This window comes from Hippopotamus amphibius, chromosome 11 (assembly GCF_030028045.1).
Source record: "Hippopotamus amphibius kiboko isolate mHipAmp2 chromosome 11, mHipAmp2.hap2, whole genome shotgun sequence".
Taxonomy (NCBI): Eukaryota; Metazoa; Chordata; class Mammalia; order Artiodactyla; family Hippopotamidae; genus Hippopotamus; species Hippopotamus amphibius.
The window spans coordinates 89,867,075-89,889,618 of record NC_080196.1 but is presented as its reverse complement, the minus strand read 5'-3'; the positions used below and the strand labels follow the sequence as shown (position 1 = coordinate 89,889,618).

At 51.8% G+C, this 22,544-nt stretch overlaps 1 protein-coding gene across 13 annotated transcripts in view; it reads right to left on the bottom strand.

The window, feature by feature from the left end:
- CTIF (cap binding complex dependent translation initiation factor) overlaps positions 1 to 22,544 on the bottom strand; it is a 299,520-nt gene that overhangs the window by 167,159 nt on the left and 109,817 nt on the right. For all 13 annotated transcript variants that reach the window (XM_057699048.1, XM_057699051.1, XM_057699043.1 and 10 more), the window contains 3 exons: positions 19,501 to 19,574; positions 18,248 to 18,352; positions 11,862 to 11,937 (listed from right to left, as the gene is read on the bottom strand). In XM_057699048.1, the coding sequence (XP_057555031.1) occupies positions 11,862 to 11,937; positions 18,248 to 18,352; positions 19,501 to 19,574 (255 nt within the window). The remainder of the gene's footprint in view (positions 1 to 11,861; positions 11,938 to 18,247; positions 18,353 to 19,500; positions 19,575 to 22,544) is intronic.

The window sequence follows — 22,544 nt, the reverse complement described above, 5'->3', positions numbered from 1 at the left end:
AGTCCTCTTTTTAAGGGACTCTGGCCTGGCCCTAATGAAGCAACAAAACATCCGCCCTCAGCCACTGTGGGAAGATGTGTACACTCCTAGGAATTCCTTACAGGTCCCAGGAAGAGAGCATAAGGAGTCATCAGGCCTTAGGATTTAGCCCTTGGCTTCCTAAATCCTCCTTCCATCATACATTTCTTTGCTCAAGAACATTCAATTGAGTCCCTATTTGGTCAAGTTCCAAGGCCTCAAGCACCTGCACCAACGGCTCTCTCTTTGGAGATGTCCCTTCAGGACTCTGGGACACCCCCATTCTCCGTGGTCTCCATTTCTTCTGAACTGCAGCTCATTTAGTTCTGCAGCCCTTAACGTCATACCTTCTCTTTTCTCTCTATAGACCCACCTCCCCGGCCATCCCTCAAGGCCCAGTTTGTGGTCTGCCTCCTCCAGGAAGCACAAGCTCATGGAGAGACAGGAAACAACTGGAGAACCTCAAACCTGGCCTAGAATCATGTCCTTCAAATGCCCACAAAATCCCTGAGGACTGGGGTGGCCTGATTCGTCTAGGACAATTTCACGAGGTAAAATTTGACAGGAAGATGAAAGAGTGGGGAGATGGGGTAAGGGAGAGGTAAGGATACACGAGGTAAGGATGGGGTGAACCAAGGAAGGCTCCACACACGGCTGGGGAGGTGGTTCTTCCCCCAGCCTGAGGTCTACACAGGCACACAGGTCTTCTTTTAGATAGCTGTCTTTGTAGGCGCTGGAGAAACTCACCCGAACCTGTATCCCTCCACCCCCCAACTCCTACCCCCAAATCACAGGAGCGATGTGTAGCTGGTTCCCAAGCACATTTCTCGCCTGTCAAGCTCACCAGGTCTGCTCTTGCTTCCAGGTGTAACTGAGCCACTTAGTAAGGCCACTTCACACCTGTAGAGTGTTTTTTTGATCCTTATATGACCTGGTTTATATTTTGACCCTCAGCAAAGCCTTGCAATGAAAGTCGAACCCGAACACGATCCCATGTTACAGCTGAAGAAATGGGAGCCAGAAGAGAACCATCTTGGATGAACTCCAAGATGTTCTGTATGTGGAACCGAAGGCCTCTCGGATGACAAGTGAATGAACTTCAGGACTTTGTCACCTGTTTTAACTCTCAGGGCTTTTTTCCTGGTTATACTCTAGATCAGTGTTTAGCAATCTTTTCCTGTAAAGGGCCAGGTCAGATATATTTTAAGCTTCAAAGGTGGTAGGATCTGCACTACAGCTATTCAACTCTGCCTTGTGACACAAACACAACCACAGCCAGTGAACTAACGAACGGGCAAGGCCGTGTGCCAATAAAACTTTATTTGCAGAAAGGCTGGAGGGCCGAACTTGGTCTGCAGGCCACAGTTTGCCAACCCATGTCTAAGACCCTAACTGCGCTGTGGATAATTGAGGCTGTCATGTAAGGGAGGCAGATGTTTCCGGAACCCCCCAGAAAGCACTCACCACCTCCAGTCTCCCCTCCTTGCATTCTGCTCCCACCCCAAGACAGTCGCCTGCTTCCCAGGAACTTTCCTAGCTGTCCCCAACAAAACTCTTCACTCCCCAAATAATAATTTCTTGTAAAAATACTCCCAAACAACAAAAATAAAAATAGGCTAGCCTCACAGCGCACACTGCCCATGGCCAATGGGCCTTGCTACCTGACGGTCTCAGACAGGAAACCATGGATCGAAGGATTCCTGGTTTCCTCCTTTATTGTATGGGCGCCTATTTTTAACCTGAGGGAGGAAGCACTGTGGGAGGAGGGGGTGGCCAGAGAGCAGAGGGGCTCTCCCAGGTGAGCACTCCTCCTCAGAGCCGGGGCACGATCTGGAGTCAGCAGGGGTTGGCGGGAGGCCGGTGGAAACCTTTCCGATTAAAAAGAAGTACAAACATCTCTTCCTCTGTCAAAGGTGTCAGTGGGGGCTCCTCTCTCCCTCTCCCCACCCCCTCCTCCTCTCTTTCCATTTTTAGTGCCTTCAGCAGCAGAGAGAGAGGAAAAAAAAAGATATCCATTTTCTTGTTCTTGCTTATTAAGGAAATGACATTCACCCCTAAGTTGCTGTACGTGACTACAGTCGCCTAGGATTAGAAAATGGTTTTCCATCACCTCTTCCTCCTCGTCACTCCTTGCAAAGGGGCTCCAGCCTGCCTGAATTCCAATTCCACTCCCCCATTTGTAAGCGGTGTGATTTGGGGCAGGTGTTTGATCCCAGTTTTTCTGTCTGCACGATGACAGCAACAGCAGTACCTACACTCTGCAGGGCAGTTACAAGAATTCAGACATGACACAGGCAGACGTGCGGCGCAGATGGGGCGCAACTCACGCGAGCCCCTGTGAAGGAGGCACAGGCCCTGGGCTGGGGTATGAGTCCCTCTGGGACAGGAGCAAGTCAGGGCTCATTTAGCCATTCACCTACTATTTAGTGAGCACCTATATGAGCCCTCATGGAACGTAACGTGGAGGATGCAGACCACAAAAATAAAGTATGTGTGACGAGCACGGTGGAGAAAAATGAAGTGGGGGCAGGGGATGAGGGATACGCAATGGGGTGTTCCAAAGGCTTTACTGAGAGGGTGACATCTGACCAGAGACAACATCGTCTGCAAAAGGAGATCAGTAACAGCACAGCCTCCACAGGGACGATGTGAGGATAAGTAAGGTAAGAAAAAGAAAGCACCGTCACGGTTCCTGGAGCCCGGAAGGCACTCAGCCAGTGTTTGCACCGCGATGCAGTCATTGCTAGGCGCTCGTTACAGGGACTTGAGGAGAACTACATGTCCTGGTTCACTGGAAAGGCAGTGGCCCCTGCATTTAAACTCAGTCCATCACGACCAAGATGATGCTGGGTCCCCAGAAAGGGGCCCAGTCAATCCTGGTGGACTCAAGTAATGAAGTCAGACCAGACCTCCCGTGGGACCGAGAAGGGACGCGAAGCGGGACTTGGGGAAGAGGACAGGCCTGGGGTCGTGAAGTGGGACTTAGTTTTTACACGACTTTGCTCCTTGGCATCTCGGGATGCTTTAATAATCCTTACGCCTGCAAGTTAGCATATCCTGGAAGTTTCCGGGAGACTTGGCCACGGAGCTGGCACAGCCCTAGGGAACGATAAAGTCACTCCTTCCCACCTGGAGGGCTGGGAACTGGGCTACAGCAGCTTCCATCCAGCGTGGGGCAGCCCCTTCCCACCCACCTGGGGGCCACGCTGCAACGGCGCCACCTGCTGGAAGAAGTGCTACTCCCGCATCTGCCACCCTTTGTGTTCCTCCAAGCACCGGGTGGAGTAGGGGAAGCCTGATCATCATTCTGGAGGGCGGTGATTTTCATTCTGAAAGCCCGTGTGTCCCTCAGATTCCTGGGGGGAGGGGGGTGTTTCTCACCCTGACCTTATTCTGGGATAAGTGGGTACATGGGGTGCTGAACCCCAAGTCTCACTGTCCCCCTCCTTTAGCTGGTCTCCTGTCCCCTCTCTGGGGTCCTATGTGATCAGAGTCCTTGGGCACGTCCATGAGGGCAGAAATGCCACCCAACTCAGTCGTGTTCCTTGTCCAGCGTGTGCGCCACGCAGACCTCACAGCAGCGGGCCTACACACTGCGTAGTTCACTAAACTAGGCCAGTCCCCAGAGGATCAGCGCAACGGACCTGAACAGGTGAGGGTGAGCTCACAATTCACTGCAGACAGACACAGAACTTAGTTTCAAAAGTTCCTAACAGGAAAGCAAAAAGGGAAATAAGTTGGGTTAGGCAGTTCCTCTTGTCAGACAAAACCGTTAGGTAGACCTAATGTTTGTCTGACAGAGCGTTCAAAGAAAAACGATCAAAGTGCGTCCTTTTCAAAAGCTTTAGGTAAGACATGTTAACTCAACAACATCTTTCAACTGGGGTTTTGTATAAGATGCAGAAGAATCCAGGGCTGTGTGTGGAACACAGAGGCAGTATGTCGGCAGGGCTCCGAGGAGATGCTCAGGAGAAACCACTCGAGTGACCACGCCTCGGGGGTGGTGTCTGGGCTGGAGGTCCTGGGCCAGAGGTGAGGAGAGGGGAGTGCAAGGGGAAGCCAGCACCCACTCAGATTGGATTCCCTTGCCTTCACATTGAACTCAGTCACGGTTATGGCTCTCCATCAATCCCCTCAGCCCCACCTGCCAGCACCTGTCCTTGCAAGGGCAGAAGCCAGCACTCTGCACCTCCCCAAACCCTGGACCAGCGGGCGCCTCCACTGCAGGCCCAGGGGAAGCCGTGTGGGGTGGGGAAGGCCGCCAGCACCCCTCACTCCAGGGGTGAGCACCCTGCTCGTCTGTGCAGCTGGTAGAGGCCGAATGGGTGTGCCCTTTTGGGAGCGGCCACGTGTTCCCAGGGGTCTGGGGACTGGAGGGGGTGGGGGGGAAGGGTCCCTGGAGCAGGATCAGGCCTGCGCGTGGCCGGGGACACTTTGACCAAACAGGTGCTTCCCTCACCTGCGTGGCTGCCTTCTTCACGGCCTCATCCTCCCCCTTGTCCTGGGGAGAAGGCCTGAGCCTTGAGGGCCTGGGCCGTTTTGGGGATAGCGCTGAGCGCCGTATTTGCATGTGGGGCACCGACAAGGCAAGGACAGCTTTGGCTGCTATGGACAAGGGACTTCCCGTGCAGAGGTGACCGCGGAGCCTCCAGGGTGGTGCGCTGGTGCCCTCTAGTGGGAGATCACAGTGCGGCCATCTGTCCCTCGGCGCCCGCCATACCTGACCCTGGGGCCGTACTGGGAGCAGGGTTACAGATAATGGGGGCTGGGATGCCCACAGCTCTGCCAACATGGCAGGCTGGCCAACCCCCTTCCACAGTTCACAACAGAGGGGCCAAAAATGCAGGCGGGACCCCCAGGACTCCATGCTAAGCCCAGTTGTATGGGTCTCAGCTTCCGCCCTGCCCTGTGGCTGCACCGCCTGGAACCATGATGGATGTCCTCCCGAATCCAGGTCACTGCACTCAGAGCCTCCAGCTACACCGCCCCCCCCCAACCAGAGCTCTTGGGGAGCAGAGCTAGCCTCAGCTCACCTGAGGCTGCTGAGTTTGGGGATGCTAAAATCTGGTTGCTAGCTGTCACCCAGCCCAGCTCACTCGCTCTCCACTACCTCTACAGGGAGGCAGACCTTGGAGACAGTCAGCATCAATGCCTTTACTAACCAACTACATGCCTCTTATGGGTGGAGAACTGTGCCCAGCAGACATGTGCACCTACTGTCCACCCTGCTGTCCCAAGTTCCTGGTGGCTCCAGGGGCCTGAGTCCCAGCAGCGGGGGTTCCTGGATTCATTGCCACCATGCAAATACAACCAGGTGGGACCATTAGGGATAGAGTCCTCGGCTTTGGCTGGAGAAGGATGTGGATGGGCACTCCCACCGAGGACCACTCACTGTGACATGTGCCCCACGGGTGACTCCCAGTGAGAGACAAGCTAGAGCTTCCAGAGATCCACAACAGGCATCAAGCTGGGGGGGCCTCTGGGGCCCTTGGCTCCTGACTCAGTCATTCTTTCAAGCCCCAGGCTGCAGGGACCGCACGGCCCTGGGGAGGCAGGTGGAGGACGCAGGGAGGGGACCAGACTTCCCTCTACGGGGACCCTCACCTGGGCGAGGCACCGGCATTCCTCAGGCATGTACTACTGTCATCAGAGCACATCTAGACGGTGCCCCGCGTGGGCAACTGTATCTCATGCAATTCTCTGTTTCTCTAAAAGGCTGGTGCAAAGCACTTGCGCATGAAGATGAGTTGGGCGAGCACGTGAAGGAAAGAGGCAATCGGGGCAGAAGCGCCACTGCTCACCCAACTGCCTCCTGCTCCCACCCCTGCCAGCCCCTTTGCCCTTGGGTGGAGTCATGCGACTAGTTCTGTCCAACAGGTTAAGTGCAAGTGACACTTCTGGACCAAAGCATTTGAGAGGCAGGGAATGACCCTGCAGCTCTCTCTGTCCCTGCCAGGGCCACCTAGGTGCCGTGGGTTGAGGTGGCAGGGCCACAGAATGGAATCTAACTCGACCTTTGAGCCCCCACTTTGGAAAGGAGCTGCCCTAGAGGGCAGCTGGATACTCAGCAGAATCTCAGTAAGTGAGAAATAAGATCCTATGTGTGAAGCCTCTGAGATTTGGGGGTTTGTTTAATATCATGCTATGGCCTACAGTATCCAAACACAGCAGATGATCAAAAAATCTTGTTTTGTAAAAACAAACAAACCCCCTCAAACAAAACACCCCCCCCCCCAAAAAAAAAACCCCATACACCCTGGATATCACACTAACAAGAGCATAACCAGGTTCATGTCAAAGTTCTGCTGGGAAATGATGGGAGAAACTCATAAGGAGAGGGATGGATTGAACGTCAAGACAGACAAACATCTGCCCTCCTTCTGGGTGGAAGAAACGGAGGGCAGGTGGGCAATGAGCTTCAGGCCCATCTCCTCCCTCCATCCTCCTACTTTTGTTCCTTCCTGCCTCCAGGTGGGGAGGGGAGGCTCCAGGTTTCTTTCTAGTCCTCAAACCCTGACTTCTATCTAAGACGGTCTCTAGGAAGCCCGCTCATCTCCGCTTAGGCCCCTGACTGCTGTGGATGGGCTTGGGTCCCCAGGCTATGGGTGGGCCTTCCCTCCCGTGCAGACGTCTTCAGTTGGGTGCATGGTGTCTCCTAGATGTATTTGGAAATGGGAGGTGTTTTGGGGGGTCACCATGTCTACCCTCTCCCCAGTGACTGGCATACAGCGGTTGAAACTGGGAACACTAAATACCTGTACATATCAGACAGGTCTATACAATTAAGATCTGTCCCACCCCAAGTGCCAATAGCTAAGCTAGCTGACCCTGTGGCCCCAAGGCCAAACAATGGAACCAGCGGGCCCTGTCTATACGAAGCTTTGAAGAACACTAGGAATATTCAGAAAACAGTCATCCAGATCTGCTCCCACCAGACCTCAAATTCTACCACCAGAGATATATGTTTTGGGATCAGGAAGCCTGTTGGACTTGTCCTAATGGTACCATATGAAATGCAAACACCCCCAAGAGAGGTCAAACCATGAACATGGTCAGCTACAACTTTTCAACTCTTGTGGATAATTTTGATAAAACTGCAGATTTTCTGCAATGCTTTAACAAATACAGATTCCTGGGTACAATTCAGTGGGTGTGCTCACCAGCCTCCAGGACGGCCCCCAATGACCTCACCTCCTGATATTCACACCTTTGTGTAGTTCCTTCTCCATTGTACCGGGTTGATCTGTGCAGTCAACAAATAGTAGGTGGCAGAGTGAGAGTATGTCACTTCTGAGATTAGGTTAGAAAAGATTAGGACTTCTGTGTTGGATGCTCTCCACTCTCTCATCCATGTTATGTCTATGCCTGTCTGTCTGTCTCTTTCCCTCCCTTTCTTCCTTCCTCTGTCCTTTTGGAGGAAGCCAGCTGCCATAATGTGACACTCAAGCAGTTTATGGAGAGGTTCACGTGAATGAAGCCTTCTGCCAGCAGCCAGGGTAGACCTGAGGCCCTCCCTGCCCTCTGCCATGGGAGGGAGCCAGCACGCAAGTGGGTCCTCCAGCCCCGGTCCAACCTTCAGATGACTGCAGCCCCAACCGACACCTTGATCACAGCTTTGTGAGAAACCCTGAGCCAGAACCACCTGGCTAAGATGCTCTTGGATTCGTGACCCCCAAAAACTGTGTGTGGCAACAAATATTTATTGTTTCAGGCTGCTAAATTTTAAGCAATTTATTACACAGAAATAGAGAACTAATACAGTGGATCTAGGGTAAGACCCAGAGAGCTGTAGATCCACTTAGGCACTCATCTGTTGGTCGTTTTCTGAGGGCAAAGCTGGTTCAAAGTGTGTGGTATGTGTGGACTATCAAAACCCATCCACTGCATGAATCCTGACAGGGAATGGAGCCCAGAGGGGAAGACGTCCACTCCCGGCACCTCTGAGAGCTTATGTCACACACGGGCCCTGAAGACCAAGCATGCTTACAGATGGACTGTTTCTGAGAGAAAGAAAACCCTAGAATATGAAACCTGAGAGGTTGGTCTGATGATTTTCAAAATTTGTTTAGTAGTGGAACTATTCCTTCAAATGAAACCATTCATAGAAGACTGGTCTAGAGACTCGGGCAGAGCCCTTCTGGGTCAGCCTGAGTGGGGGTCCCCTCGAGCCTGCTTTTTCAGCCGCCCTACTCACCGCCCCCCGCCACCAGCAGCACCTCTGAGAAAACCCCAGAGCTTTACAGTTTGCAAACCTCTGATTTAATCCAACTGTGTCATTTTACTGGTGAGTAAACCGAGGCCCACAGAGGAAAGGTCATGCGGCACGTCCATGGCAGGAGCCACGAATTTGAATTTGATTCTCGTGACCTCTGATGCAACCTGTCTGCCCTCCTTGGGATGCCACTCAGGACAAATGCACAGGGTGGGGATGCATACAAGAAGTCACTCCCTCTCCCACCTCCTAACAAAGGCAGGGGAGGCCACAGCCTCTCCACCAGCAGAGGGAGTGCCTCTTACGTGCCAGGCTGTGTTCTCAGTCCTTTGCGGGAATTCATGTGTTCCATTTTCTGGACAACCCCAGGAAGTAGATACTGTTATTATCCTGTTTTACACAGGAGGAAACAGGCAGAGCAAGGTAAGTAACTAGCCCGACTCCTTGGCTAGTCAGTAGCACGGCCAGGATTCCATGGGGTCCAGACACCAAGTCCTTAACCCCTGCACTCCGCCGCCTCGCCCAAGCGAGGGCCCAGCTCTCCTCTCCCTTCCAGCGGGACTGAAAGGCCCTCTGCTCTACTCCCCAGGGAGCTGGGATACAGTCACCCAACAGGAGACGTGATCGCACCTGTAACTTTTCCGGCCAGGATGCCCTAGGCTTCCAGCTCAAAGGCCACTGAGTGCTCAACACCTCTCCCAGGGAGTGGGGCTCCCCACTTAGATCAATGTCTCTCAAATGTATTCTTTCTATCAATAATGAACACTGTAGGCATTTAGGAATAGAGCAAGAAAGCAGTGATTTCTAAGTACTTTACCTTTTGTCTTTTGCACCAGAGCTAGCTTTATATTAGCTGTGAGAATTTAGCACAGATCCAGGCCAGAGGATATTTCATGAGCCAATACTCTGTGCCTTTGTCCTACATACTATGGCCTAGACCCTATTGATTATTTTTCTCTCAGACATAGGAAAGTTGCAAAAACAGTACAAAGAGCCCCCACCCTGCCATCCTCCTTGCTCAGATCCTCTGACTCTTAATACTACACCACACGTGCTCCTCTCTCCATCTGTGGGTCTACATACCCATCATCATTCATCTTTTTCTAAAACTTTTGAGGACACACTGCAGACATGAGGCCACATATCCCTCATATTCTAGTGTGTGTCTCTCAGCAACAAGGACACTCACCTACCTAACCATCATATAGCCCCCCAAGGCAGGATACGCCTATCCAAGAAACACTTCTGCCACAGACCCCAATTCACATTCTCCCACTGTCCAACAAGGTCCCTATTTCTTTCTGGTCCAGGATCTCAAAAAGGAATGTATATTGCATTTAGTTGTCTGTCTGCCTCTTCAACCCCCTCCAATCTCAGACATTCCTCTTTGTCTTTCATGTCCAAGCAATTTTAGAGGATGGGTCTTCCATTTGGTTCCTCGTGACCAGACACAGGCTGTGCTTTCTTGGCAGGAAAACCCCAGAAATGATGCTGGGCTTCCTCTGTATAGCACATCAGGGGCACGTGGTATCCACTCATCCCACGCTAACGATGTAGACCCTGATCACCTGGTCAGGTTGGAGCCTGCCAGATTTCTCCACCATGAAGTCACCACACTTTCCCTTATAATAAGGTAAGCACTATGTGTGCCCCAGTCTGGTGCCTGGTGAGTTTCCAGTCTACAGTGGATGAGGAATCTAAACAGAGCCCAGTGGTCTCAATGAGTTAAGGGGCAGAGTTCAAAATTCAGGGAGGGCAAGGCCACTAGAATTTGGAAGGCAGAGTACCAGAGAGGAGAAAGCTGCACAGACAGAGAAATCCAGAAATTGCAGGCCCTTGAGTCTTTGGCTGCGGACCAATTTGTGCATGTGTGTGAGGAAACTTTCAGGGCTGGTGAAGCACTACATGCAAATAATTGATGGAATAATTCCCTGAGATCACACACAGCTGGAAATAGCTCATATTCTTAGCCGACAGGGTGGAAATACCTCCTAGTACATAGGGCACTGAGTGGAAAATTCAGGCTATTGACTCAGTAGTGGAGCAAAATTTGCCCTAGACTGAAGGCTTCCCACCTAACAAAGCTTAAACAGCAAGCCTTGAAAGGATCAAATTCTTTTGAAGTAACATAACTGTGTTCCAGAATAAAGTTCAAAATATTTTAATTAATAATAATAATATCAGCCAGCACCCAACAATGTAAAATTCCTAATATATTGCAACTAATATAAAATTACCAAGCATGCAAGGAAAAATAAGACCCATACCCAGGAGAAAAATAGATTAACAGAAACAGACGGTAAAATGACATGGATAACAATTAGTAGAGAAGGACATTAAAACAGCTACTATAAAATATTCCATATGCTCAAGAAGATAGGAGAAAACATGAGCAGGAAGATAAATACAGAAAAGAAATCCATACTGAACTTCTAGAGATGAACAATATAATATCTGAAATGAAAAATACACAGGATGGGATTAACAGTAGATTAGACACTGCAAGAAAAGATTAGTGAACTTGAAGACATAGTAATAGAAATTATTCAAAATGAAACAGAAAAAAAAAAAAAGGACTAAAAAATAAGCAGAGCTTTGGTGAGCCATGGAAAATACAAAGAAGTCCAGCATGCATATAATTGGAATCACAGAGGGTGGGTTCCGGGGGAGGTGAGGAGGATAATGGTTGAAATTTTTCCACATTTGATGAATGCTATAAACCTACAGATCCAAGAAGTTCAATAAATTCCAAGTGGAACAAAAACAAGGAAAACCCAGCCCACGTCACATCCTAATCAGATTGCTGAGGCCTTGACTGCACATTCTATTATCTTCCCTTAATAGGCCCAAGGCATAAACACTCAACAAAAATGCAGCAAAGTCCCAGAGGGAGTAGGAGGGGAAGAATGGATGTGGATGACATAGAAAGACAGGCTCAGCAGAGAGGAGGAAAGGGTGATGGGGTGAGTGTGGAGCAGGTCACCGTGGGGCAGGCCCGGTCACCAAGGAGGGTCTGCTGCCCCCCGCCTCTGCAGGAGGCCCAGCCTCACTCCTGGAGGCAGCTACACTCCTATTGCTTCCGCCCAAAGCCCAGCACCAGAAGCATCCAAGGACCTAGATTCGATGTCTCTTTGCTGAATAAGTCCTCTTGTCCTGGAGCCTGGCCCAATTTAGGGAAAGGAGTCCAATCAATGACAAAATCAGCAAGCACAGCAGACACCTGGAGGCTGGCAGGACAACTCTACTATTCAAAGGCCTAAAAATAGTCCTGACTACATTAGAAACTGAAGCAGCCCTGCCAGTCCCACTGGAACATGCTGCAGGTTGCCTCCCCTCAGAGATTTCAGGTCAAGGGACAAAAACTTCCAGGTTTGCTGAGTTGCCAGTACGTGGGCCATTTCATCTATGTCAGGTCTGCCCCCAGCAGCTGCGGCACAGCTGAGCCCAGGCTGCTACACACACATCACAGTGGGACACTCTGCACCGAGGCAGGTACCCACCCCAGCCCACCTACCTCTGCAGTACATCCAGCTCTACCCCGCAGGAGCAAGGGGCCAGTGGGAGAGTTGAGGCCTGAGCAGGCCAAGGGCAGGGGGAGGGGTGCTGTTGGAGACGCTGCCCCTGCACCTACCTGCCAGGCCGGGAGGACCTTCTCGATGTCATTCAGGTTGATTCCATCCCCATCTTCCAGCTTCCCTTTTCCACACCTGGACCAGAAAAGACATAATGGCATTGAAAGGACAGCTCATTCATGCATCCGGTCCTGGCCCAGCAAGCAGAAAGAGAGGGGTGATCAGGAGACACCAGGCCCTACTCTCCCTCAAGGCCACAGAATCAGCCTGTCCCACCTAGAGGAAACAGCCCTCCTCTCCTCAGGCCTGGCAACAAAAGCCCTTCCTTGAGGACAAAGGACTCTGTGCAGGCAGGAATGTGGGAACTCGGGTGGGGAGGAGGCACTAAGACAATATCCAACACCTAGGGAGGTGAGGGTACCAGAGCTCCCTTTGACCTCTCCAGGCAAAGATGTTAAGCTCCTTGCCAATGAATGCCCCAAAGCCTGTCACACAGCTCCTGCAAAAGCCCATCATCTTGCCCGGTTACACCAAAGGGAAAGCGAATAAGCAGAGAGACCAAGCAACTTTCTTGAGGTCACACAGGCCTCCAGTAGGGCTTCCATCTTCCTGGGCCTGACTTTGCCAGTCCAGCAAGCCCGCTCAGATACCGATGCTTTGTCTTCATGTCCTCTGCGGGCGGGCGCACCTTCAGGCCGGAGGAGCTGGCCCTGATTCACTGGCAAAGGCCCGTGTCTTTCGCATATTTAAGAGTGAAGACCCTGGAATCAGACTGCAGGGCTTGGAACCCCAGCGGCGTTGCTTACTAACTGCACAAGTCACTTTCCCACTCTGTAACTCAGTTTCCTCATGTGTAAAGTGGGGATACTTACTAGCACCTAACATCACAAGGTGGTTGGAGGATTAAATTAGTTCATGAGTTGAAGTGCTTAGAACTGTGGTCAGCATATAGTAAACACTATTATAAAGGTATTATGTAGAAAATATATTATCATGGTAAATACAGGCAATAATTAAGAAAAATTATAATAAGGTAAATATATTAGTGCTACTAGGACTACTTCTATTACTATTATTGTTGTTGTTGTTATTGGGGCAGAGCAGCAGGGCAGTGACTGATTAATTGCATAGATTCTAGAGTCAATTGCATAGATCCAAGAGTCACCCTCATGCAAGTTACTCAATATTTCTGGGCCTCCTAGATTCCGTATCTGTCGAAGTGAAGATAACAATAGCTCTTACCTCCCTAGGCTGTGGTGAGTTTTAGATAATACAGGCAAGCGGTTAGAACTGGGATTTGTGTGTGCACAGTCAGTATGAGTTACCACTACTATTAGGTATTAGTATTATTGGCCCGGGTATAGTGAGGGCTGCCTGATGGGTTGGTGGCAGCATTTTCCAGTTCCAGAGTTAATGCAACTCTCAAATTTCAGAGTAATGAGGTCATTTGATCATATATTTGCCAAGCCTCTCTTGTGTCTTTGGACCTGGCAACTTTTCTTGGAGTCATGGAAAATAAATCCCACGTGGTTCCTGCCCTCAGACAGCTCACAGCTCTCGGCCAAGGAGTCCTAAGTCTACTGGGCAGTGAACTTGAGCACCAGGAGAGGGCAGCATGAGATAAATGCTATGAAAGCCCTGCGGGCGGAGGCACCCGGGCACCTCAAGGAAGAGAAACGGGGTGGCTGCAAAATTCAGCATGGCTTGGGGGAAGGGGCGGGGGAAATGCTCGACACCCCGTTCTATACGTGCTTCTGTCTTGGGGGCTCCAGCTCGGGCTGAGCCCTCTGTGTCACAGCACAGTGGCAGTGCTCAGTCGGGGCAAGCAGGACCCAGAGAAGCAGCGTCCAGATGGCCTGGGGCGGAGGGAGGAGGTGGGGCGTGAGCTGCCCCAGCACAGAATCTGGGAGAACGTGCCAGGCAGAGGGCAGCAGGGCAGAGGCCCGGAGCTAAGCGCAAGCATGTTGCCAGCAAGGAAGTTAGGGTTCTTGAGGCTGGAGAGGGGTGGGGTTGGGGGTAGGGGTGCAAGGACGGGGGTCCAAGGGCCAAGATGGTGCTGGAGAGCCAGGGCTGGAGGCACAGGTTGGGTTCTGGCCAGTAGAGCTGGGGTGGGAGGGGTGTAAGGGGACTTCTTGCCCCTTCAGCCCCCCCTGGTGGTGATGTGCAGGGTTGCAGAGGAGGTGGAGAGAGGTCTGGAAACTTCCAGCTGCCTTCAACGAACAAATCTGGCTGGTAGAGACAAGCTGGCCCATGAAGGCACCAACTGCTCGCAGTCATCTGTGTTCCCTGCGTGCCCTGGCAGTGGGGGAGGAGGCAACTGGGGACTCTGGGCCAGCTGACACCCCTCCCCCAGGTCACGTGGGCGCATAACACACCTCTGGCTCCAACCACCCCCCAGCACTAGCCTAGCACAGCACAGCGTGGCACGGCCTTTCAGTCTCACCTCAGCAGCCCCCGGGGTCGGCAGGGAGGGCTGCTGCCCCCCACACCCGCCCTGTGTGGGGCTCAGAACTCCCTGGAGGACCAGCAGGCAGGTTCCGAGGGCAGAAGGTTGCTACAAACCAGCTGAGTCACTGCTGCCAACAGGGTTTCCAAGGCAACAGCCTTCTCCAATTTCTGTCCCTCCATGGAAACACAGGCTGCGGGAAGCCTTGGCAACCGAGTGGTACCCTACTTACTTCCAAGGGCTGCTGCAGTGGCTGCGCACGTGGAGTCCATCCCCAGTACGGCCGGACTCCAAAGGTGACACAGTTCCTGGCTTAGCCACAAGGTGGCCACAGGACACTGCTCCCAAACTCCCCAAGAACCCAGGGGAGATGGAATTTGGCCAGAGAGCCAGGTGTCTACGGGAGACCCTGGACTTGACAAATCTGGCCGGCTCCTCTGAGTGAGTGAGCCTGGTAGTGACGGTGTGTGCCCATTCCTCTGGCTCCGGAAGGGGCAATGGCCCTCAGCACAGGGGGACCTTTCCTCCCCTGGATGGTCATCTGTCGCTACTGCCAAATTGTATTTTGTTAGGATGTTAATTTGTGTGAACTGGTGCAGATGCTTTCAGAAAGCTTGACTTCATCATTCTCTCCCCACTGGACACCTTCAGTCCACGAGGCAGTGTCATCACGTCTATCCTCTGGGCCTCAGTTTCCCCACTGGTGTCGCCATCCATGTGCTCCCAGAGGATAGAGGAGAGATGGGCGCTTCCCAGGGAAATGCCACCTCTCTCCAGAAGCCTTCCCCAAACAGTTCATTCCCCACAGTGCTCGCTTCTCTACAACCTCTGCATTTACTTTATGTAACTGCGCACCTGGCCCTTATTTTATACTGTGTACTCTCTGAATCTGTACGCACAGTCTCAATCATGAATGGTTCATATCTCCTTTTAACAGTAGAGTGAATAGAAATAATACTTATGGACAGGGACCGTATTGTATACTGTGTGTGTGTGTGTGTGTGTGTGTGTGTGTGTGTTCTTCACCATCTGGGGTCCCATAGGGCCTTGTGACTGGGCGTCAGAAGTGCAAAATTCTCCTCCCTTTTTCATAGCACACCGTGAGCTCAGCCGGCTCCCACCACAGGGCAGATGGGGAGGGTCACTCCTGCAGAAAACCAGCTTCTGACCTTGACCTGCTGAGGAAAGGTCAGCTTTCCTAAAATCAGAAGTGGGAGGGCACAGTGCTGTGCAGCCCCGCAGCTCAGGAGCCAAGTGGCCCCAGTGCTGCTGTGTGAGAGGGGTGAGGGTGCGGTAAGCCGATGGTCGGGTGTGAGGCAGGGTCAAGGGAGCCCCGTAGTTGGGCCTCTGCTTTGTACCATCTCCTCCTAACAGGATGCCTCCACAGTCAAGGGCATCTCCTCTCTCTACCCCCAAAGCCCATCCCGAGAGTTCGGATAGAACACTCACAGGCAGGGGCAGGACAGTGGAGAAAGGAGGTGTGGGGCGGGGATGGGGTCCCCTGGGAAAGTCTCACGAGTGATGGGCCGCTGCCCCCCAAAACACACACATGCACATAATTTTACATAACATTTTAAGGGGATGAAGCCAATTCAAGGATACTCTGGTATCCCTGAGCCTGAGCACTGGATGGCGTCAGAAGGGCTTAAACCACAGGTCGGCTACTTGGGCAGGTCACTGTGCCTCTCTGAGCTTCCTTGCTCTCATCTCTGAAACAAGCACGCGAGCACCTCCCTCTCAGGTTGTCACACTAACACTGCAGTGAGGCCACTGCTGCCAGGAGGAGGGTGACCCCCGGGGTGGGGGTGGGGGCAGAGTTAGCAGCGGGGCAAGGTGAGATGCCAGAATGTAGCTCATAACATCACCTATATGTCAATTCCAAGTGACAGGAGGACAAGGGTTGGCAGGGAAGGACTGGAAGGAAAAATAAAAGCCATAAGTATAATTAAAAGAAAAAAGTGGAAAACAGCGAGGGTGGGTGAGGATGTGGAGAAATCAGATCCCCTGCGTGTTGCTGTTGGCCATGCAGACTATGCGGCTGCTGTGGAAAACGTTAAAACATAGACTTGCCATGTATAACAAGATACATCTGATCTTCACCTGATCAAAGTGCGTTTTGTTATGTGCATGAGTTTGGAAATTTGGAAAGTCCCCAGGTCACCTGAGGATGGGGGCTGATTGCCAGGGAAACCAACCCTGGGATAGAGGAGTAAGAACGTTTACCCCCAACCTCAGATTTCCAGGGAGAGGGGAGGGGCTGGAGATTGAATCAATCAACAGGAACCGATGATTCAATCAATTATGTCTATGTAGCGAAGCCTCTCTACAACCCAAAAGGAGGGGGTTTGGGGAGCTTCCAGCTGGGTGAACCCGTGGAGATTCAGGGAGAATGGCGTACCCAGAGAGGCCACGGGAATTCTGCATCCCTTCCCCCATACCATGCCCTGTGCATCTCTCCCACCCGCCTGTTTCCGAGTCATATCCTTACATGATAAACTGGTAATCTAAGAAGTAACATATTTTCCCGAGTTCTGTGAGCTGCTCTAGCAAATTAATCAAACCCCAGGAGAGGTTGTGGGAAACCTTGATTTACAGCAGGTTGGTCAGAAACACAAGTAACAACCTGGACTCCTACTGATATCTGGGAACAGGGCTCTTAGTCTGTGGAATCTGATGCTGTAACCAGGGAGATGGTGTCACATCAGAATTGGTGTCAGAAATGGGCCCCGTGACCCAACAATTCCACTCCCAGTCATAGACCCCAAAAGTAGTGAAAACAGGGACTCAAACAAATACTTATACACGAATGTTCATAATAGCATTATTCACAGTTGCCAAAAGGGGAGAACAACCCAAATATCCATCAGCGGATAAATGGATAAACAAATGCTGGTATAGCCATACAGTGGAATGTTATTCAGCTATGAAAACGATCGAAGTGCTGATATAAGCTGCAACGTGGACGAACCTCAAAAATATTATGCTGAGTGAAAAAGGCCAGACACAAAGACCACACATGATTTCATGTATATGTGTGTATATATATATGTGGAATTCCATCCATACATATATATACATATATATCTCCAAATATCTATATCTATATACCTATATAGATATTAGAGAGAGAGAGAGAGAGAGAGAGAGATAGATAGATAGGTAGAGATAGATATCTCCAGAACAGATAAATTCACAGAAACAGAAAGCAGATTGGTGGCTGCCAGGGCAGGGGTGGGGGAAAATGCTTACTGGGTATGGGTGTTATATTGGGGTGTTGAAAATGTTTCGGAACTAGATAGAGGTGGTGGTTACACAACATTATAAATGTACTAAATGCCACTGAGTTGAATACCTTAAAATGGTTAATTTTATGTTATGTGAATTCTACTTCCGTAAAAATTATTTTAAAAGGAAGGGAGGGAGGGAGGGAGGAAGGAAGAAAGGAAGAAACCATCTGTCGCACACCCCCGTGTCTGGCTGGAGTCGCATTCCTGGCCAGAGGTCAGCCCAGGCCCAGGCCCTGACACCATCTTTAAAAGGGCAAGTAAACACTGATGCGCGAACTAAGCGAAGAGGGAGACAGCGACGTAAAAGCAACCACCACACCAGTGGCCCTCAAAGGGGGAGCCCCTGGACCAGCGGCATCAGCAGTTCCTGAGAACTTGTTAGAAATGCAAATTCTCAGGCCCCACCGCAGACCTCCTGAATCAGAGACGCTGGGGGTGGACCCGGCGATCTCTGTTCTGATCACGGTGACACCCACTGCTCTAGACTACTGGCAAGCAGGGCCACGGTGAGTGGTCAGGAAGGGGAGCAGGCAGTGCGGCTGCAGGGGGCTGGGCAGTGAAGGGTGGAGAGAGGCCCGTGAACCTGCACGTCGGAGCCGATGAGCCTCTCTGGACATCAGCCTGCCAGAGGAAGCCCCCTCTCTGCTCCGATACAGCCACAGCGGTCCCCCACCTCGAGAGCCCCTAGGGGAGAGTCCCCCGCCATCCTTACCCTTCTCGGTCGATGTGTGGCAGGGGCTGCTTGGGCGTGTGCCGGAGCTTCCGGTGGAACTGGGTGAAGTCCAGCTTTTCAGGCTGCAGGTCCCAGGTGGCACCACTAGAGGGCGAGGGAGGGCGAGAAATGTGACAAGCGCAGTTACTGGTGGGAACCAGCCGCCCTGGGCACACCCCAGGCAGGGAAGCATCTCAGACAGAGGTGGGCACGAAGAGGAGGGGCACACTGGCCACGGGCAGGGGTCAGGCAGGGACCCTCGCTCAGAATGGAGCCTGACCTGTCCGCTTTGTGCTCACAGACAACGGGGCAGGCGGCTGCCTGCGAAGCCTTCTCCTCTATTTAACCCTGCTGCGTGATAATGGATGCCTATAAAACACAAGTGAGGGCCTGTTTCCCGCTCTACAGCAGTCCCCCTAAAACACTGGAAAGTCAGTGGGGAAGCAGGAGGCCAGGTCCCCCAAGTACCAGTCTCAGGAGACCCACGGCGCTTCCACGCTGGGCAAGTCTGAGCCACAGCTGAGGTGAGCCTGGAGGACACCCAGAGTTGGCCAGCTTCAGGGCCAGGGCAGAGCTGAGCTAAAGGGCTGCCACCATCCATGGCCCGAGGCCGTCACTCACAAAAGGAGTGGACACCATTAGCAAACCTTTCAGGGGCACCACGTCCTGACCAAGGTCTGGCCTATACCTGCCCTTCCAACTTGGCCCATGAAGAGCCTTCTAGAGTCTGAAGCATGGACAACCTTTCCTTTTCTCTGCACCCCTCTCTGCAGGCACCCCCCCAGCCCCCACCTTCCATAACCTCTGGCAGGAGGGGTGGGGACTGCAGCCACAGCTGTTCGTCCTCAGCTCTAACACAGCCTGCCTGACATCCGCCACGCGCCGTTCTCCTCTGTCCTCCCACCTCCCCAGTCCCCACTCTGTTTTCTCTCCCTCTCCCTGGGGTCGGACTGTAGGAATCTGTCTTCCCTGCCCTGTCAGCCCTCTTCTCTCTCTGTCTCTCTATCTCCTCTTCCCTTCTCGGTCTCTCTTTCTCTTGGATGCCCCCCCCCCCCCATTTTCCTTCCTTCTCTCTCTGACCTCCATCCTCCAACCTCATCCTTTCTACTTCACCTCCCTGTCTTTGTCTCCACCTCTTGACCAATGAACGCTCAACATTAACTCAGCCCCCAAAGGCCCCTCAGGGCATAAGGACCAGTGAGCTAGGGTCCCAGCTGGAGCCACACAACACAAGAAGGGGGAGAGGAGCTCACCTGAAGGAATCAAAGGTGTTGGCAGCCCAGATATCCGTGCCCAGCATGTCCAGAGAGGCGTCTTTGCTGCCATTCTGGAAGAGACGGAGGAAGAAAGGGGTGGCATTATTTGCCCGGCCAGGGCACAGAACAAGCAGGCAGAAGGCCCAGTCCCAGCGAGGGTTGCAGAGGGCCCCCTGCCCCCCTCAGCTGCTCGCCCTGAGCAGCTTGGAGGCTGGAGTGAGCCACTGCACTGCGTGTCCCATTATGAGTCAGGAGGACCCCAGGCCCTCGCTTCAATGGTGTTTTACTGACCCATGGGCTCAGGTACAGGGCAGCCAGGGCTCTGCCGCCCCAGCCCGTGACTCTCCCCTCAAAGCCTCTACCCTAGTGAGCTGCCACCACCACTGCCAAGCTGATGGCAGGGCCTTCTCCCCAGGCAGAGGCTTTGCAGAGCCAGGCACACTGGAAGGTCCGTGTTGGGAGGCTGACTTCCTTTGGAGTGAAGCCCCACACCCCGAAATCAGGCGGCACCAAGAAGCCCCCATTGTAAAATAGATAGCGAGTGGGAAGTTGCTGTATAACAAGGGGAGATCAACTCGATGATGGATGATGCCTTAGAGGGCCAGGACAGGGAGGGTGAGGGGGGAGTCGTGGGAGGGAGGGGATATGGGGATATATGTATAAATATAGCTGATTCACTTTGGTGTACCTCAGAAGCTGGTACAAGAGTGTAAAGCAATTATAGTCCAATAAAGAGCTAAAAAAAAAAAAAGAAGAAGAAGCCCCCATTGACCAACGATTCCAGCGATGGAATTTCTCTAAGTCAACCGCTCTGGGCTTCATCCTCTGACGTTTCCTACAATTCATCCCGTAGACAGAAAACAGTCTACTTGATTCAGCTTCTATGATCTGGCTTCTCTGCCCCTTGGCTGATAATCTCTGCAACAAGTTCTCCAGTTCCCTGTCTTCACTCCTGATGTCACCCATCCCTCACTGTAACCAAGCAGGATCCGATGGGGCCTTCCCAGAACAGACACTACCCCCTCCCATGTCCTCTGCCTGCCTCTTATCTGTAGAAAAACTTTAGCTTCCCCAAGTTCCAAAGAGTAAATGTAATCAGAGAGGGAGAAAATGCAGAAAGAGGAAAACAGCCAAGCAAGATGAAAGAATAATAGTTTAGCCATTAAACAAAGGCAAGGACTTTTAGTTTCTCCTCAAGGGCTATAGATAATATTCTGAGCCATGTCCTCTGAGCTGTTATGCAGATACTGAAACCCCCCCCACCAGGTAGAAAAAGTTAACTGCATGCTGACCCCAAGCACATAGACCCCAGATGGGTTGGAACCAGAAGGTTGGTGATGTCGACTCCTAATTATCTCACAACCAACCAATCAGAAGAAGGTCCACAAGCTGACACACCCCACAACCCCCCTCCCTCACCCTGTCTTTTAAAAACTTTCCCTGAAAGCCTTTGGGGACTTCAGACCTTTTAAGCACTAGCTGACTAGACTCCTTGCTTGGCACCCTGCAATAAACGCTGCACTTTCCTTTACCACAACCTGGTGTCAGTAGATTGGCTTCACTGTGTGCGGGCAAGTGGACCATAATTTGGTTCAGTAACACACTGACTCCCACAGTCTTCTTTCCATCACCACACTCTTTGAAAACAATACTTCCACCTGCACTGAAGCTGACCGTGTGCATGCTTTATGACCCAGGACTCCACTCCCAGGTACAAACACAGGTGAAATGTGCACAGATGTTCACCAGTAGTAAACAGCACAGAAGTACAGAGCAGCACTACTCAGAATAGCTCCAAACTGGAAACCACTGGAATGCCTACCAACGGTTGACCAAATTAATCATGATGTGTTCACATACTGGAATATTATACAACAGTCAGACTAAACTAAAACAACATGCAAAGACATAAATAAATCCCACAAATATAAAGTGGAACAAAAATCTAGACACGAGTACCAACTCTGTGATTCAATTTTATACAGAGTTCAAGAACAGGCCAACTAATCTATGGGGATGGAAATCAGTAACCAGAAGGGGGCCCCAGAGGGATCCTAGGGGACTGGTAATGTCTGTTCTTAATCTAAGTGCTGGTTACACAGGTGTATTCAGTTTGTGGAATCTACTGAACTGTGTACATGCATGGTAGGTACCCCTTCTTCTGCATGTGTTATGACCTTCTGGTTAGATTCCTGGTAGCATCCCCAGTCTTTATTTTTATGATGATCTGTCCCTGGACCTGTCATTTTTCAGATCCACCATCTCATACATTGGGCAATGTTCCATTGAGATCCCTCCATGGGCCTGGGCCTGGGCAGACACTAAAGACACAAAAGTGGAGAAGTCACAAGTTTTGCCTGCAAAGAATGGTATGAGATGACATACAGGTAATAGATAATTACAATACAGTGTGAAAGGTGCACTGATCCAAGGTGCCACAGTAGGACCAAAGCACAGGCAACTTTCCTGAGGAGTAGGGAAGGACTCCCCTGGATCAGGGATTAATGGAAGTCAGGCAAGCAGAGGGTAAAGGAGGGAAGGGGTCACCCTGGAAAAGGGGCCGGCGTGTGGAAAGGGATCCTGGGAGAACAAATAAGGCGTTCTGGGTGACTTGAAGGCCTTCTGGGTGTGCGCAGGGAGCCCAGCAATGTGTCAAGGGGCGCCCAAGGCAGGTAAGTCAGAGGGCTCCAACATCAGCCACTCCCAGTCCTGGTCAGGGCCTACTAGGGCCTCGCACGTGCTCCTCAGTGATTGTTATGGGCTGACTTGGGCCTCCTCTCCCACCCCCACCCCCGCCACCACCATCATTCATAGGCTGAAGCCCTAACCCTCAGTCCCTCAGAACATAACTTTACTTGGTAACAGGCTCATTGCAGATGTAGCTAGTTAAGATGAGGTCATTAGGGTGGGCCCTAATCCAATATAATGAGTTTTCTTATAAAAAGAGGAAATCTGGACATGGTGACGGATGAACACAGAGGGAGAACGCCAGGTGAAGAATGGAGTTATGCCACCACAACCCCAAGGAACTTCCAGAAGCT